General features: G+C 31.4%; 1 protein-coding gene across 1 annotated transcript; it reads right to left on the bottom strand.

Moving 5' to 3' along the window:
* Window positions 1–5,324: 5,324 nt before the first annotated feature.
* LOC136064456 (uncharacterized) lies at window positions 5,325–13,305 on the bottom strand. Its single transcript, XM_065766213.1, has 3 exons — window positions 11,461–13,305; window positions 11,273–11,352; window positions 5,325–5,917 (listed from the first exon to the last, which is right to left on the bottom strand). Exons 1-3 carry the CDS (start codon window positions 11,614–11,616, stop codon window positions 5,422–5,424), a joined length of 732 nt encoding a protein of 243 aa, XP_065622285.1. The 5' UTR covers window positions 11,617–13,305; the 3' UTR covers window positions 5,325–5,421.
* Between the last annotated feature and the right edge of the window lie 293 nt (window positions 13,306–13,598).

The raw sequence follows: 13,598 nt of genomic DNA, 5'->3' as shown, positions 1-13,598 counted from the left end.
TTGGATTTTGTTCCTAGCAAACTTACGAAACCAAAAAGGAACCAAAAATTAAAAACAATCATGCAATAAAGGGACCAAACGGAAATTTTATATATACATAATAAAAAAATAATTAAAAAAAAAAAAAACCCAAATGGAAAAAAGAATGAAAAATAAGGGTATGCACTAAAATTTAGAGGAGATAAATGACAAATACTGAGAACAAAGAGATGCAGAGAGAGATAGAGGAAACTGTATCTTTTATCAACAACATCAAAGGGAAGAAGATATGCTACGGAGGTTAAAAGGATAAAGTTGCAATCGAAATGGGTAAATTGCGAAATAGATAAGTTTCTTAGAGCTCCGTGGGTTTGTGGGATCCTTTGCAAAAATTTTGAAATACAACTTAGGTTCTTTTTGCTGGAATTTCAAAATAAAACTTTGTCCGTTTGTTTCAATATAAAATATTTTCAAATGTAAAATATTTTGCATGTAAAAAATTTTACAGTAAAATATTTTCAAGTGTTTGTAAGGACAAATCACATGAAAAATGTAAGCTATCAAGTGTTTGGAGCTTGCTAATGGTGCCTAGATTGATTCGGTCAACTTAAAATATTTTCCCTTTAACTAAATATTTTAGGTTTTTATGGTCATTTTGGTCATTCTTTTGTGGTCATTTTTTTTTTTTTATTCTCAGGGTATTTTGGTCATTTTTAGCTTTTTAGGGATATTTTGGTTATTCTTAGCTTTCACAAGCATTATAGTCATTCTTTTTTTTTTTTTTTTTTTTAATTCTAATGGTATTTTGATCATTTTATAGGTTCTAAGGGTATTTTTAATTTTAGAAGGAATTGGGGGTTTTGGTTATTTTTTAGGTTTTGAGGGAATTTCATTCCTTTTTAAGGCTTTCATGGTCCTTTCGGTCATTTTTTAGGTACTAAGGGTAGAGGTGTGCAGTAAACCCACCAAAATTGACCCGACCAGACCCAACCTAATCCACAAGGTTGGCTCAATTTTTAGGAGACGGTGGGTTGGGTTGGGTCATGAATTTTTTTTTTTTTTAATAGTGGGTCGGGTTGGGTTTCGGTCATGATATTTACAAACCCGTCTAACCCGACCCGACCTGCCTATATTTAATTTATTTTTAATTTAAAAAATATATATATTATATAATTTTGATATTTATTTCTTTGCCCTTCTTCCTAAATAAAACCCAAACCCTATGTTTTTCTTATATAGTTTGTGTTCGTTTGGTGTTATGATCATGATTATTTGGTTATAAATTTGCTCTTATTTGTAATAGTGTTGCTTTAATGCTTAATTTGATGATGATGATAATAATAATAATAATTGTCCAACCCATGGATCCAACAGACCCAACTTGATCCACATAGGTTGGGTTGGGTTGATTTTTTTCTTAATCCATCATGGTGGGTTGGGTTGAAAAAACTTCTCAACCCGACCTAACTTGACCCATGCACACCCTTAACTAAGGGTATCTCAATTTTTATTAAGTTTCTAAGGGTATTTTAGATATTCTCTATGTATAGAGGCCATAATGGTCATTTTCTTTTCTAAATGTATTTTGGCCATATTTTAGGTTTTATGGTTATTTTAGTCATTTTTTAGGTTTTATGATAATTTCGGTCATTTTATAAGTTCCAAGGTCACGTGGACATTGTTTTTTATCCTAGGAGTATTTTTGTCATTTTTAGGTTTCACTGTTATTTCGGTCATTTTTTAGGTTTTATGGTAATTTTAGTCTTTTTTAAGTTTCAAGGTTGTTTGGTCAATTTTTTATTTTTTATTTTTTTATTTTAAGGATATTTTAGTCATTTTTTAGGTTCGTGGTTATTTCGGTCAATTTATTTTTGGGCTTTTTGGTCATTTTGTTTTAAGTTTTAGGGTTATTTTGTCAATTTTTAGGTTCTAAGGTATTTCGGTCATTTTTTAAGTTTCAAGGGTATTATGGCAATTGGCAAGAGAAAAAAAACTATCAAATGTGAGAAAAAAGATACTAGTACAATCGAATGTGGAAAAAGTACGGTCAAATGTGATATTAGTACTGCCCAATGTGACAATGGAATCATCAAATGTGAGAAACAAATAAGAGAACCACCGAATGTAACAAAAGTATAGTCACCTGTGATGTTGGTACTACCCAATGTTACAATAAAACTGTCAAATGTGAGGAAAAAATTAAAGTATCTTCAAATGTGAGAAAGGCAAGATCAAATGTGATGTTAGTACTACCAAACGTGACATTAGAACCATCAAACGTGAGAAAAAAATAAGGGAACCACTGAGTTAACAAAAGTACAGTCACATGTAATATTGGTATTACCCAATGTGATTATAGAACTATCAAATATGAGGAAAAAATTAAAGTATCATCGAATATGAGAAATGTACGATCAAATGTAATGTTAGTACTATTTAATGTGACAATAGAACCATCAAATATGAGAAAAAAAATAAGAGAACCATTAAATGTGACAAAAGTACAGTCACATGTGATATTAGTACTACACAATATGAGAGTAATACTATTAAATGTGATATTTTAGTAACTTTGTAAAGCAGGTTGTTTACCAATGAATACCGGACCTAAGAAAAAATGAGATAGAATTACCCTTTAATCTTTGCGTGTTCAAATGACTCAATATTAGGGCCGCAAGTACGTAACTAAAAAGTCTTTTATATGGTATTAATAGGCAAACACAAAATTTCAAGTTTGAAAAAAAATAATTTGAAATAGTTTTACAAATATAAACTATAGGTGGTTGATCATCGTTACAAGGCCACGTAGGTGGCTCATTCAGCGTCTGGAGCCTCATTAGCCCGTGACGTTGAGCCCAGAGGCTGGAAAGTTCGTGACACAGAAGAAACCTCGGCCTCTGTGTTAGACCAAGTAGAAAAAGTAAATAATATCTTTATTATTAGCTTTATTAGTAATAATGTCAAGATTCAAAAGTAAATAATAATAATAATAATAATAATGTCAAGATTCAAACCAGCATCATGAATACATTTTGTACAATTAGTTGCTCTAGTGCAAGGAATAAACCAGCAAGAACATCTCATGTTATTGCAACAGTGAACCGCTGATAGAATAAAATATTTTTATAAATTATTGACATGACAAATTATTGACGTAACAAATTCTTACTAGTTCTTATTTAGATCTATCACTAACATATTTTTTTACTTATTAATAACCACTAACAATTTTAACATTTTTTTTTAGCTCCTCTTGTGGAGCATTATTTATTTTTTTCAAAAATTATTTCAAGAAGGACGAGTATGAAACACCTTCAATAAATTGCCACCGATCATTGCCACTGTATACCTGGTGAAAAATGTGTTACAACTAACTAACATAAAGACCCGATCTTAACTAATATTTACCCATTAGTACGGGCTTATAATGATTTATTAAAGATTTTTCAAAGTTTGATTAAGATTTTCTTAAGTTTAACTTGACCATGGAATCAAAAATCCGAATTGGAATTAGCATCATAATTAAAAATTTAAATAGCTAATTAATTTTTTAAATGTTTTCATTAGTATTTAATTTTTTTAATGTAATATGATAAAATCTTATCCACTCGTTGAATCATGAATGGATAGGAATAAAACCTATGATACAATTAAATTCATTCATCTCTTTTGTTTACTTAATTAAATTTTTTTAAGAACGACTACAGCATATTAAAAAAAAAAAATATTTGACAAAAATAGAAACTAAAAACTGTTTTCTACTATCTTTTACTTTAAAAAATAAAATAAATAAATAATGTGCCTTTTCCCCTGGTGCCCATTATCAGTGAAATATTTTTGTTTTTTATTTATTTTTAATTATTTAGTTTAAACATGGTTCTTCCCATCTATGAAATACTATCTGTTTTATTTCTACTTTAATTGGAATTTGTTAATTTCCACTGGTAAATAAGGATGGCGGATTGTTTGTTTTTCATATGTTGGGTTGGAGGGCCAAATTGGCCCAATACCATTAATTTTTGAAGTATTTTGCACGAAGACACTGTTTCAGAAATAATCAGCAATCTACCACCTTTTTAAGTACTCGAGTTTGGTGAACTCGAGTACTACATTTTCCACTTCCACCGTGGCACAATGACATGGCAAGATTTTAAATATTGTGCTTTGTACTCGAGCTTGGTGAGCTCGAGTACTGTATTACTGAGGTACTCGAGCTCACCAAGCTCGAGTACCTTATATGCAAGTTTTATATAATGTAAGTATGAGAAGGAAAGATTATATTAAGAAACGGTACGGTAGGAAAAGGGAAAAATACTCGAGCTTGGTGAGCTCGAGTACCTCAGTAATACAGTACTCGAGCTCACCAAGCTCGAGTACGAAGCACAATATTTAAAATCTTGCCATGTCATTGTGCCACGGTGGAAGTGGAAAATGTAGTACTCGAGTTCACCAAACTCGAGTACTTTAAAAGGTGGTAGATTGCTGATTATTTCCGAAACAGTGTCTTCGTGCAAAATACTTCAAAAATTAATGGTATTGGGCCAATTTGGCCGGGTTGGAGGGTATTTACTATTTAGCCCCAGCCCAAAACACAACTAATGAGAGAACAATTTTAAAGGCCCATCGTTTTAGGTTGTTTGGGTGGCACACTGGAATCGAGAAGCGCAGTGAGTAGGGCTTGAGGTTGGCTTTAATTTTTCATTTTTCAAAACTCGCTCATTCATTGTACACCCCTGGGAAACTAACGGAAACGGTGTATAATACCGAGGGTACATTTGGCTCTAAATTAAAAAATTAACTTATTTTACTATTCAGTTTATTTTTATTATTATTTATCGGTTATATTATACTTTTTGGTACTATTCATGAGTCTCACAGCACTATTTCAGCTAACTTTTACATTTATTTACAATTTTTTTAGTAAAAAAATTTTAATTTCAGCAAAATAAATAGATTTCAAACAGACTCCAAGTTGAACAAAAAAGTGCTTCCTATGTATTGTGAATTATACACGTCTCCCTTCTCGTGCTTCCCATTTGGAAAATAGATATTACTTTGGTGTTTTGTTTTCTGTATCGGATAAATATATATATATATATATATATACATATTCATCCAAAAAGAAAGTTATGCCAGACGAGATAAATATGTAGCATTTAACTAAGAAAGCTTGCCTTCCATTAGATACTTAAAGATTACAAAATTGCATTGCAAAATTTTAATATCTATGCAGTTGCATCTTGGGATCTTTAGTGAACTACAAAATCATATACCAAATCTAATAAAGTTAATAGAGTAAAAATAAATCCACATTTACCAATTACAATTAAGGGTAATTTTTTTTTTTTTGAAATTGCATTAAAGTAAAACTATAATAATATAAATTCCAATCTAGGTAGTTTCACTTTCAAATTCAATTACTTGTGAACAAAAATGAGCCACTTATACAGGAGGCCGATTACCACCGTTTTGTTGTTCTGCTGTGTCACGAGTCAAAGAAAATGCCTCAAAAGCTGCTAAACGAGCTGCTTCGAATTTCTGTTGGAGCCAATCACGTGACTGACAAACAAATTGATAAATTAGTTGGTGCCAGTAGCGTAATATCTCCACAGTTAGGATTGTGCATAAATTCACCATAAACCACCAGAAGGGAGACATGAGTAATCCAACAAGTAGCTCACAAGTAAGAATTCCAGAACCCACATAAGTGAGACGAAATAAGGGAAGGTAGTCCGAGTTGTGAGGTTGTACATTTATCTCCGCATAGGCAATGCTGAATAAAATTGCAGCCATGACGAGAAGCAAGGTAATTGTAAAATGTGTTTTGAGTGGAGAGATATCCAAGACTTGAAAGTGTAGTCCGACTAAGGTAGCAAGCAATGTAATGAGAAAGACAAAAGGCTGGTGGAATGCTATAAGTGAACTACGATCTTCTCCACTGGAATCACACAGACAGAAACAAGATTCATTCAGTTTTTTTTTTGCAAAGCATAATCGAAATCTTAAAAAATCCACTTAATTTTTTTTTTTTTTCTCTTTGTGAAATCTACTAAAATTTTATCAAATTGAACTCTTAGGTTTTTCCCTAAATCAACTATAACAATGAATGTGATACTAGGCCAAGAGATTAACAATTTATTAACATATTATTTTTTTCCATTCTCAATGAATGAAACAATCTATTATCTACGACAATTTAATGTTGTAAATACTAAATACCATTTCAAAATTCATTTCGATTTCTCCATTAGAATGGAATACCATGGTGTTAGTTTATTCTAGCGTATCATTTGGGGTGTTTCAGGCTTATATATAATTATAAATTACATATATAATACTCTTATAGAAAATAAAAATTTTAATATACTTTTTGTTAAAAAAAATTCAAAAAAAATGAGTATGATATTATTTATTTTAAATTTTTTTTTTTAACATGTTGGGTAATTCTACACAAAGAATCTTCTAAGAAAGTTCAAACTTCTTTCCCATTTTCCAAACCCAAACACGTGAAAGCCACTCACCAAGTCAAAATTATTTCCTTTTGTCTTGTCATCCTCACCTAAACCCTTCATTATTTCATTCTTTCTCATCTCACCGTTGTGCGCTCTCCAGTTTTCTCATATTCTTCATATGTTTCTCTCTCAAAACGCCGCTGTATTATCTTGTCTTTCCATATATTTTCACCTCCTCTGTTCATATGTACATATACCAATTAAAGAGTTCTTGTTCTCATCTTTTTATTTTTTGTTACTCCTCTCACATGGACTCCGGTTCATATTTTTCTTCATATATTTTTTTTCCAATTCTGCATTCCGGCCTGACCATTCATTTCGGCCAGTATTGACCCAAATTATGAGAATAGCTTAAATCATCTTTTACATACACGCGGCATGCGAGTCTCCCCACTTAAAGTCTATAGAATAGAACAATAGTTTTAACCTATAACTTATTAGTTAAGAGCTTTGTAATTCAACTAGTTAACAATTTTTAGTGATTCCAATAAAAACATTAAAGATTTAAATCCTTCCTTCACCAACTATTGAAATATACAAATTTGTAATTAAAAAAAAAAAAAGAAGAAGAATATGAAATAGATTTAAATGAAAAAGAAGGTAATGGAGTTTATTAGTTGCTTTAAGAGGTATAACTATAAGCCTCCTCGCTCCACTTATTTTTCCATATATGAAAAAAAAAATAATAAATAAATACATGATGAACCTAAAAATTTAACAAACCCAACACAAACCTCAAGTTTTGATTAAAAAAATAAAAAAAAAAAATAAAAACCCTCAAGTTCATGGGCTTTTGGGCTAAGTTGGGTGGGCCAAACATCATAAACTACTAATTATTGTGGACCAATCCTCTTTATTAAAATCTTAGTTCTAAATAACCAAAGCACACCTTTGGTGCGATGGTCACTCCATAATTATAAATACTTGTGGGGTATGGGGGTAAAGGCCGGGGTTTAAATATCTAGAAGAGAGTTTTACATACATATACACTTAAGATTATGCTATATTAGAATTTTTATCTTATACTAATAAAAAAAATCTTGGTTCTAAATTCACATTAAAAAAAAAAAGATTAATCACTAAATAGTTGTATTGCCAAAGATGTATCTTTTGTTTAAATGAAATGAATTTATGATCTTTCCTAAAGCTTATTAAAAATTAAAAATATATATTGAACAAATCAATTGACTATAATAAATTCTCTCTCCAAAAAGAAAAAGCTATAATAACGCTCTGTTTGTTTTAGTATTAACATTTTTTTTTTAAATGGTTTATTTTTAAAAGAGCATTTTCTAGAAAACTGTCTCATTTTCTAGTGTTTGGTAACGCCATTGAAAATGAGCTTGAGAATATTTTTTGGTGTTTGTTATGCAATTTTTTTTAAAATATTTCTTGTATAATTTAAAACATGTGTATTATGTAAACCAACTAATGTAATCATTGTAAATAAAAACCAAGAATGAATTTGGTTTTCATATTAAAATTTTGACAATAGATACAATCAAAATTAATTAGTTGTCAAATTTTCATAATCTCTACCACTCATCTTGCTCACACACACACACACACACACACCAACCATTTGTCTATATATATATATATATATATTTGACAGGATAATGCATTTTTAATAAATATAAATAACAACAACTTTTAATTGTCTACTCTTTCTGTTGGTATACTAATTGTCTACTATGGTCAACTACAAGTCTTCAATATTACTCTAAATTATGTATTTACATCATGTATATGCATAATATACCATCACTACATAGTATCTGCATAAAGTATCCTGCCAACAACTGCAATTTCCCTAAACAATTATCATTCATTATATAACAATATTATTAGTCCATGGTAAAGATTGTCCCATGTAAAAGCAATTTAGAGCAATATAGGTACTATGTTTAAAATTTTCATCTTTTACTTCATTCATTCTTTCTTCATCTTCTTTTTTCATTTTTATTTTTTTGCACTTTATGTACTAAAAAGAAGTAACTTTTGCTTGGAATCTACCAAAACAAAAATTTATTAGAGAAAAAAGAAAATCAAGCTTAAAATTCAAATAAAAGAATTGGGATTTTGGTAGAGAGGAATGAAATAATTACTGCTACAAATTTGTTCTCCTTTGCAAGTCAGAGCTATTGACTGATTAGTGAAGGAAAAAAAATTCTAATCAGAGAATTGTTTTACAGAGGGGAAGAGAAACATGGAGAAAAGAGAGAAGAGAGACAGTTAGAGAGAGAGAGAGAGAGAGAGAGAGAGACCTATGGGAAGAGGAGAGACCAGAGTTAGTGACAGTGAGGGTGTGAGTAGAGAAAAAGTAAAGGGAAGAGAGAAAAAAAAATGAGAAAGCTTATCATGAGAAAGAGAAGGCACCAAAAAATTGTGTTTCCCATAGTTATACATAGAGATAATATTTATAGGAGATGCAACGCATGAGAGAGATTGTTTTCCAAAAAAAAAAAGGAAAACAGCCTATAGAAAATAAACCTTATTTTTATTAGGGTTTTCTGTTGACCAAAGATAGTTTTCCATTTACCAAATTTTTTTTTTTTTTTTGGTGCTACCAAACACTAGAAAATGTGGAAAACTATCTTTACAAAAGATTTTCCAGTGAAACAATAAGTTATTTCCAAATGAACACTTTATGTATTTGTGTGTGCGCGTTTTATATATATATATATATATATAAATATATGAAATTCTATTTTTACTAAATTTTATATAATTTAAGCTTCTTAACCATCCTTAAAAATAAAAAAACACTGAAGGCTCATGCCCTGTGTTGAAATTAACCTTTTAGAGTGCTATCCAAATTCGAATTGATCTCCAGCGAGAGGAGAAAGTATACCATGTTTCGGTAATACTAATTCAACATCTGTTTTGGTATTTCTTACCCAATAAATGAGTGACGCCTGTTTCAAAAAACTACATCAGACTACTCTAATAAATTAATCACAATCTTCTATACTATTGGAAAGATAAATTAATCATTTATTAGAGTAGTCTGATATGATTTTTTAAAACAAATATCACTCATTTATTAGGTTGGAAATGCCAAAACAGATGATGAGTTGGTATTCCCGAAACATGGTATGCTTTCTCCAGCGTGAGAAAAAGGAATGATAGGATCCGAGGATGTATTGCCTTGAGATTTGAGAGATCTGACTTTTGAGAGAGTGGTTATTGCTTATGGTCGGTGGTATTTTATTTGTCAATAAAAATAAATAAAAGCAAACCAATGACAACATACTTTCATATAATTAAAATAAAAGCAATTTTAGCTACTTTTTTTCTTCTTATATACATGTAAAATTTCACATAAAAATTATTTTAATTATTTTTCACTAAATATTATTAGATATAAACTTAATAAATATATTTTTATTTATTTTCAAAATTATGAATTAAAATATTTATGACGTCATCGATCAAATCCTAGTCGGACCATAGAACCAGAAACCATTCCTCTTTTCGACTCCTTGTTCTTTCCCTCCTTTTTTATTTTTATAAAATAAAAATTCTATTCTAACCTAATCAAAGTGTATATGTGTGTGAAATTCCTTCTTGGAGACTTGAACCTCAGCTCTTGCCCCTCACACCCCACAAGCACTTATACCATTGCACCAAGGGTGTGCGGTGGTTCTTTTCGGTTTTTATAACCACGCTCTTTTTTATTCTTTATTTGTTTTGATTTTTAAAACCATGTATTTTACTTTAATGAGTAGTGAAGGGGAGCAAATTAAAAATTTGGAGTCTCCTAATTAGTTTATAATTTACCCTCTCACCCAATGGAATGAAAACTTTGCCCTTGTTCTGTGTTTTCGAACCAACATTCATAAATTTTTTTCACAAGTCATAAATTATAATTAAAACAACTTCAACTTAACATGACTTATTACTACACTATTTCCATTATGCATTAATCATGACAAGTCACATGAATAATTGTAGAAAATTTGTATCATTAGACTTATTATAGTTTAATAGCTGAACTAACATATATCACACGGTAGAAAATTTGTATCATTAGACTTATTATAGTTTAATAGCTGAACTAACATATATCACACGTTTGGCACACAAAAAAATAGTAATAATAATAATTGTGCAAAACCAATAACACCATATCATAGAACAAAGTTTTCTTATCTAATGGTAATTTATTTAAGTTTCTTATATAAGAATATATTCATAAAATAAAATAAATATGTTTAAATCATAGGTTTTATTTCTCTTTCTCAGACTATTTCTTCAATTTATTCTTTTTTATATACCTACAAGAAAGGGGTACATGTTTAATAGTTAAAGGAGAAAAAATAGAATATAAAAAAATGAGTAAATGTAAAAGGAAAAAACTAACAATATTAAAGAGCTTCATTATATCATTAGAAAGGGGAAAGAAAATCACGTAAAAAATGAACTTCTTAAATTTTCATTTACTTTATCTAATTATACTATATCATTTTATTCAATATATATATATATATACACACACACTAGTACTACATCATTGATTTCAAATATCAGTCTTAATTGGTCAAAATGCTTAAGACTCTTGTACTTTTTTTCTTTTCTTTTTTCTTTTAAACATTGCTTTATGCTCATTTCAACCTTACGCCCTAAAATAAAATCTTCTTAACTTCATTGTTTATTTATTGAAAGAAAACAAATTTACAGTTATGTTTAAAATGAACTTTAAAAAAAGCAAAAAAAGAAATTTAAGAAGAAAATATATCACATTTCTGCGAAAGCATGTGTGGATTGAAAATACGTACCTCCATATCATTGACAATGTGTGTTCGAGATTGTTATGAAAGCTATCGGAGGTAGTTAAGGTGTTGGAGTTGGTGCAATACTGCACCAGATGAATTTACCAGGGTTTAGATGTTGTTCCATAAAATGTACACGTACACAGATTGAATTGAAAGACAAGAGTAGGGTTACTAAAGTGTTGTAGACTAACCTCAAGGCTAGAATAAAGATTGCAGCGGCAAATCAGCTTCTTTGCACTCATTATTCTTTTAGTTCTCTTCACTGCCAGTGTTTTGACTCTCCCAACATGGTAACCAATGTTTTTGCGATCTCTCATCTCATTAATCTCTCTTCTTTGAGAATTCATTTCTATGACTATCAGAGCTTGTCGATAGAGAAGCACCCAAAGCTTCAGTTGGCAGGTCACTAACTCAAAACTCAAAAGCCCTCTACTCTACGTAGCACGTAATTAACTAAGGAATAAGTATATAAGTTGGAATAAGAACTAGAAATGCCACAGACAGCTTTGATACACGAGAAATGAAAATATAGGACAAGAGTGGACTTTATTGGGTCCCAGCTGACAACAACACGGAATTAGGAAAACGTGTTATATTTTCTATCCCACAAGACCCGTCCCTTCAGATAATTTTCACACCCTTTTGCCAGCCACATCATGAGCTGTTTTCAGCTTCCTAAAAGTTTGTGTGATGAAATTGAAAGCATGATAAAAGGTTTTGGTAGGGTCAGCGGGTCAGGAATCAAAGATTGCTTGGGTGAGTTGGAGGAAGTTATGCAAATCCAAACTTAAGGGAGGTATGAGTTTTAGAAATCTAGAAGCGTTCAATCTTGCCATGCTTGCAAAGCAAGGTTGGAGGCTCCTTATGAACCCAAGCTCATTAGTAGCTCAAATATATAGAGCTAAGTACTATCCCCATGGTAATGTTCTTAAAGCTAGTTTGGGGTCTAGCCCATCCTTTACTTGGAGAAGCATAATGCAAGGGCATGAAGTTGTGCAGAGAGGAACTCGATGGAGACTTGGCAACAAGAGATTGATTTATATTTGGGATGACAAATGGCTGCCTAACCCCACAACATATAAGGTTGTTTCTCCTCCTCAAAATTTTGATAATTTTCCCATAGTCTCAACTCTTATTGATTGTGATTCTAGAAGATGGAAAGTAGACTTTGTGAAGTCTCTATTCTTGCGATTTGAAGCAAGGACCATTCTTAATATCCCGATTAGCTATAATCTTCCGAAGGATAAAATTATTTGGGTTGGCAACAATAGGGGTGTTTTCACTGTCAAGAGTGCCTATTATGTTGCTCTTAATATGGTGGAATCATCCGAGAAGGGAGAGTGTTCTTATGATGATCCAAGGGAACATTTATGGAAGAAGATATGGCACTTACATATCCCATCAAAGATTAGAATCATTGCTTGGAGGGCATGTGTGGATGCCCTTCCAACAATGGTGAATTTGCGAAAAAGAGGTATTGGGGAAAGTGGTTTGTGTCGTTCTTGTGGCTTTGAGTCAGAGACTCTTTTTCATTCAATTATTAATTGTGAGGTGGCTAAAAGAGTTTGGGGAAATTGGGAAGTCAATATTGTGGAAAACTAGCAGGGGATTATTGACATCTCTGATGTAGCTATGGATATTTTAAGAAGTGGCACTGATTATGACTTGGAGGTGTTCTTTGGAGTCGCTTGGTCAATTTGGTATAATAGGAATCAAGTAGTCTTTGAGTCAAAATGCCACTTGCCGAGACAGATTTAGAGGTATGCGAGGAGATTTCTACAAGATTATAAAAGAGCTTAGGTGACTCTGAACACAAATCCAATAGAGAAAAATAACAGATGGACTCCTCAACCGCCTGGGGTTTTCAAGATCAATGTTGATGGGGCGACGTTTGAGGATGGACGAAACTCCAGTGTTGGGGCTGTCATTCGTGATTCTTGTGGAGCAGTCATTGTGGCTTGTGGTAAATACCTTCAAGGCCGGTTCTCGATAGCAAAGGTGGAAGCTCTTGCTGTGGAATTTGGAATCCTGCTTGCCTGAGACATGAAGCTCACTCAGATTATTGTTGAATATGATGCTACATCAACTATTTATAGTATTAATGAGAAGTTCATTGAAGGAAGTATTGGCCATCTGTTTCAGGGCATCCTTGCCCTACTGAGCTCTTTCACTAGTTGGAAAGTCAATCATGTGAAATGGGATTACAAAAGAGCTGCTCATGAGATAGCTCATCTAGCAAGAAGAGGAGAAGATTCGCAGGTGTGGATAGGAGTCCTTCCTATGGTAGTGCAAGAAGTAATTCAATTTGATTGTATTAAATAGTGCCTGC

Source organism: Quercus suber, unplaced genomic scaffold (genome assembly GCF_002906115.3).
Source record: "Quercus suber isolate HL8 unplaced genomic scaffold, Cork oak 2.0 scaffold_691, whole genome shotgun sequence".
Taxonomy (NCBI): domain Eukaryota; kingdom Viridiplantae; phylum Streptophyta; class Magnoliopsida; order Fagales; family Fagaceae; genus Quercus; species Quercus suber.
Note: the sequence above shows the minus strand (reverse complement) of the source record. Positions and strands in the feature narration are given on the sequence as shown.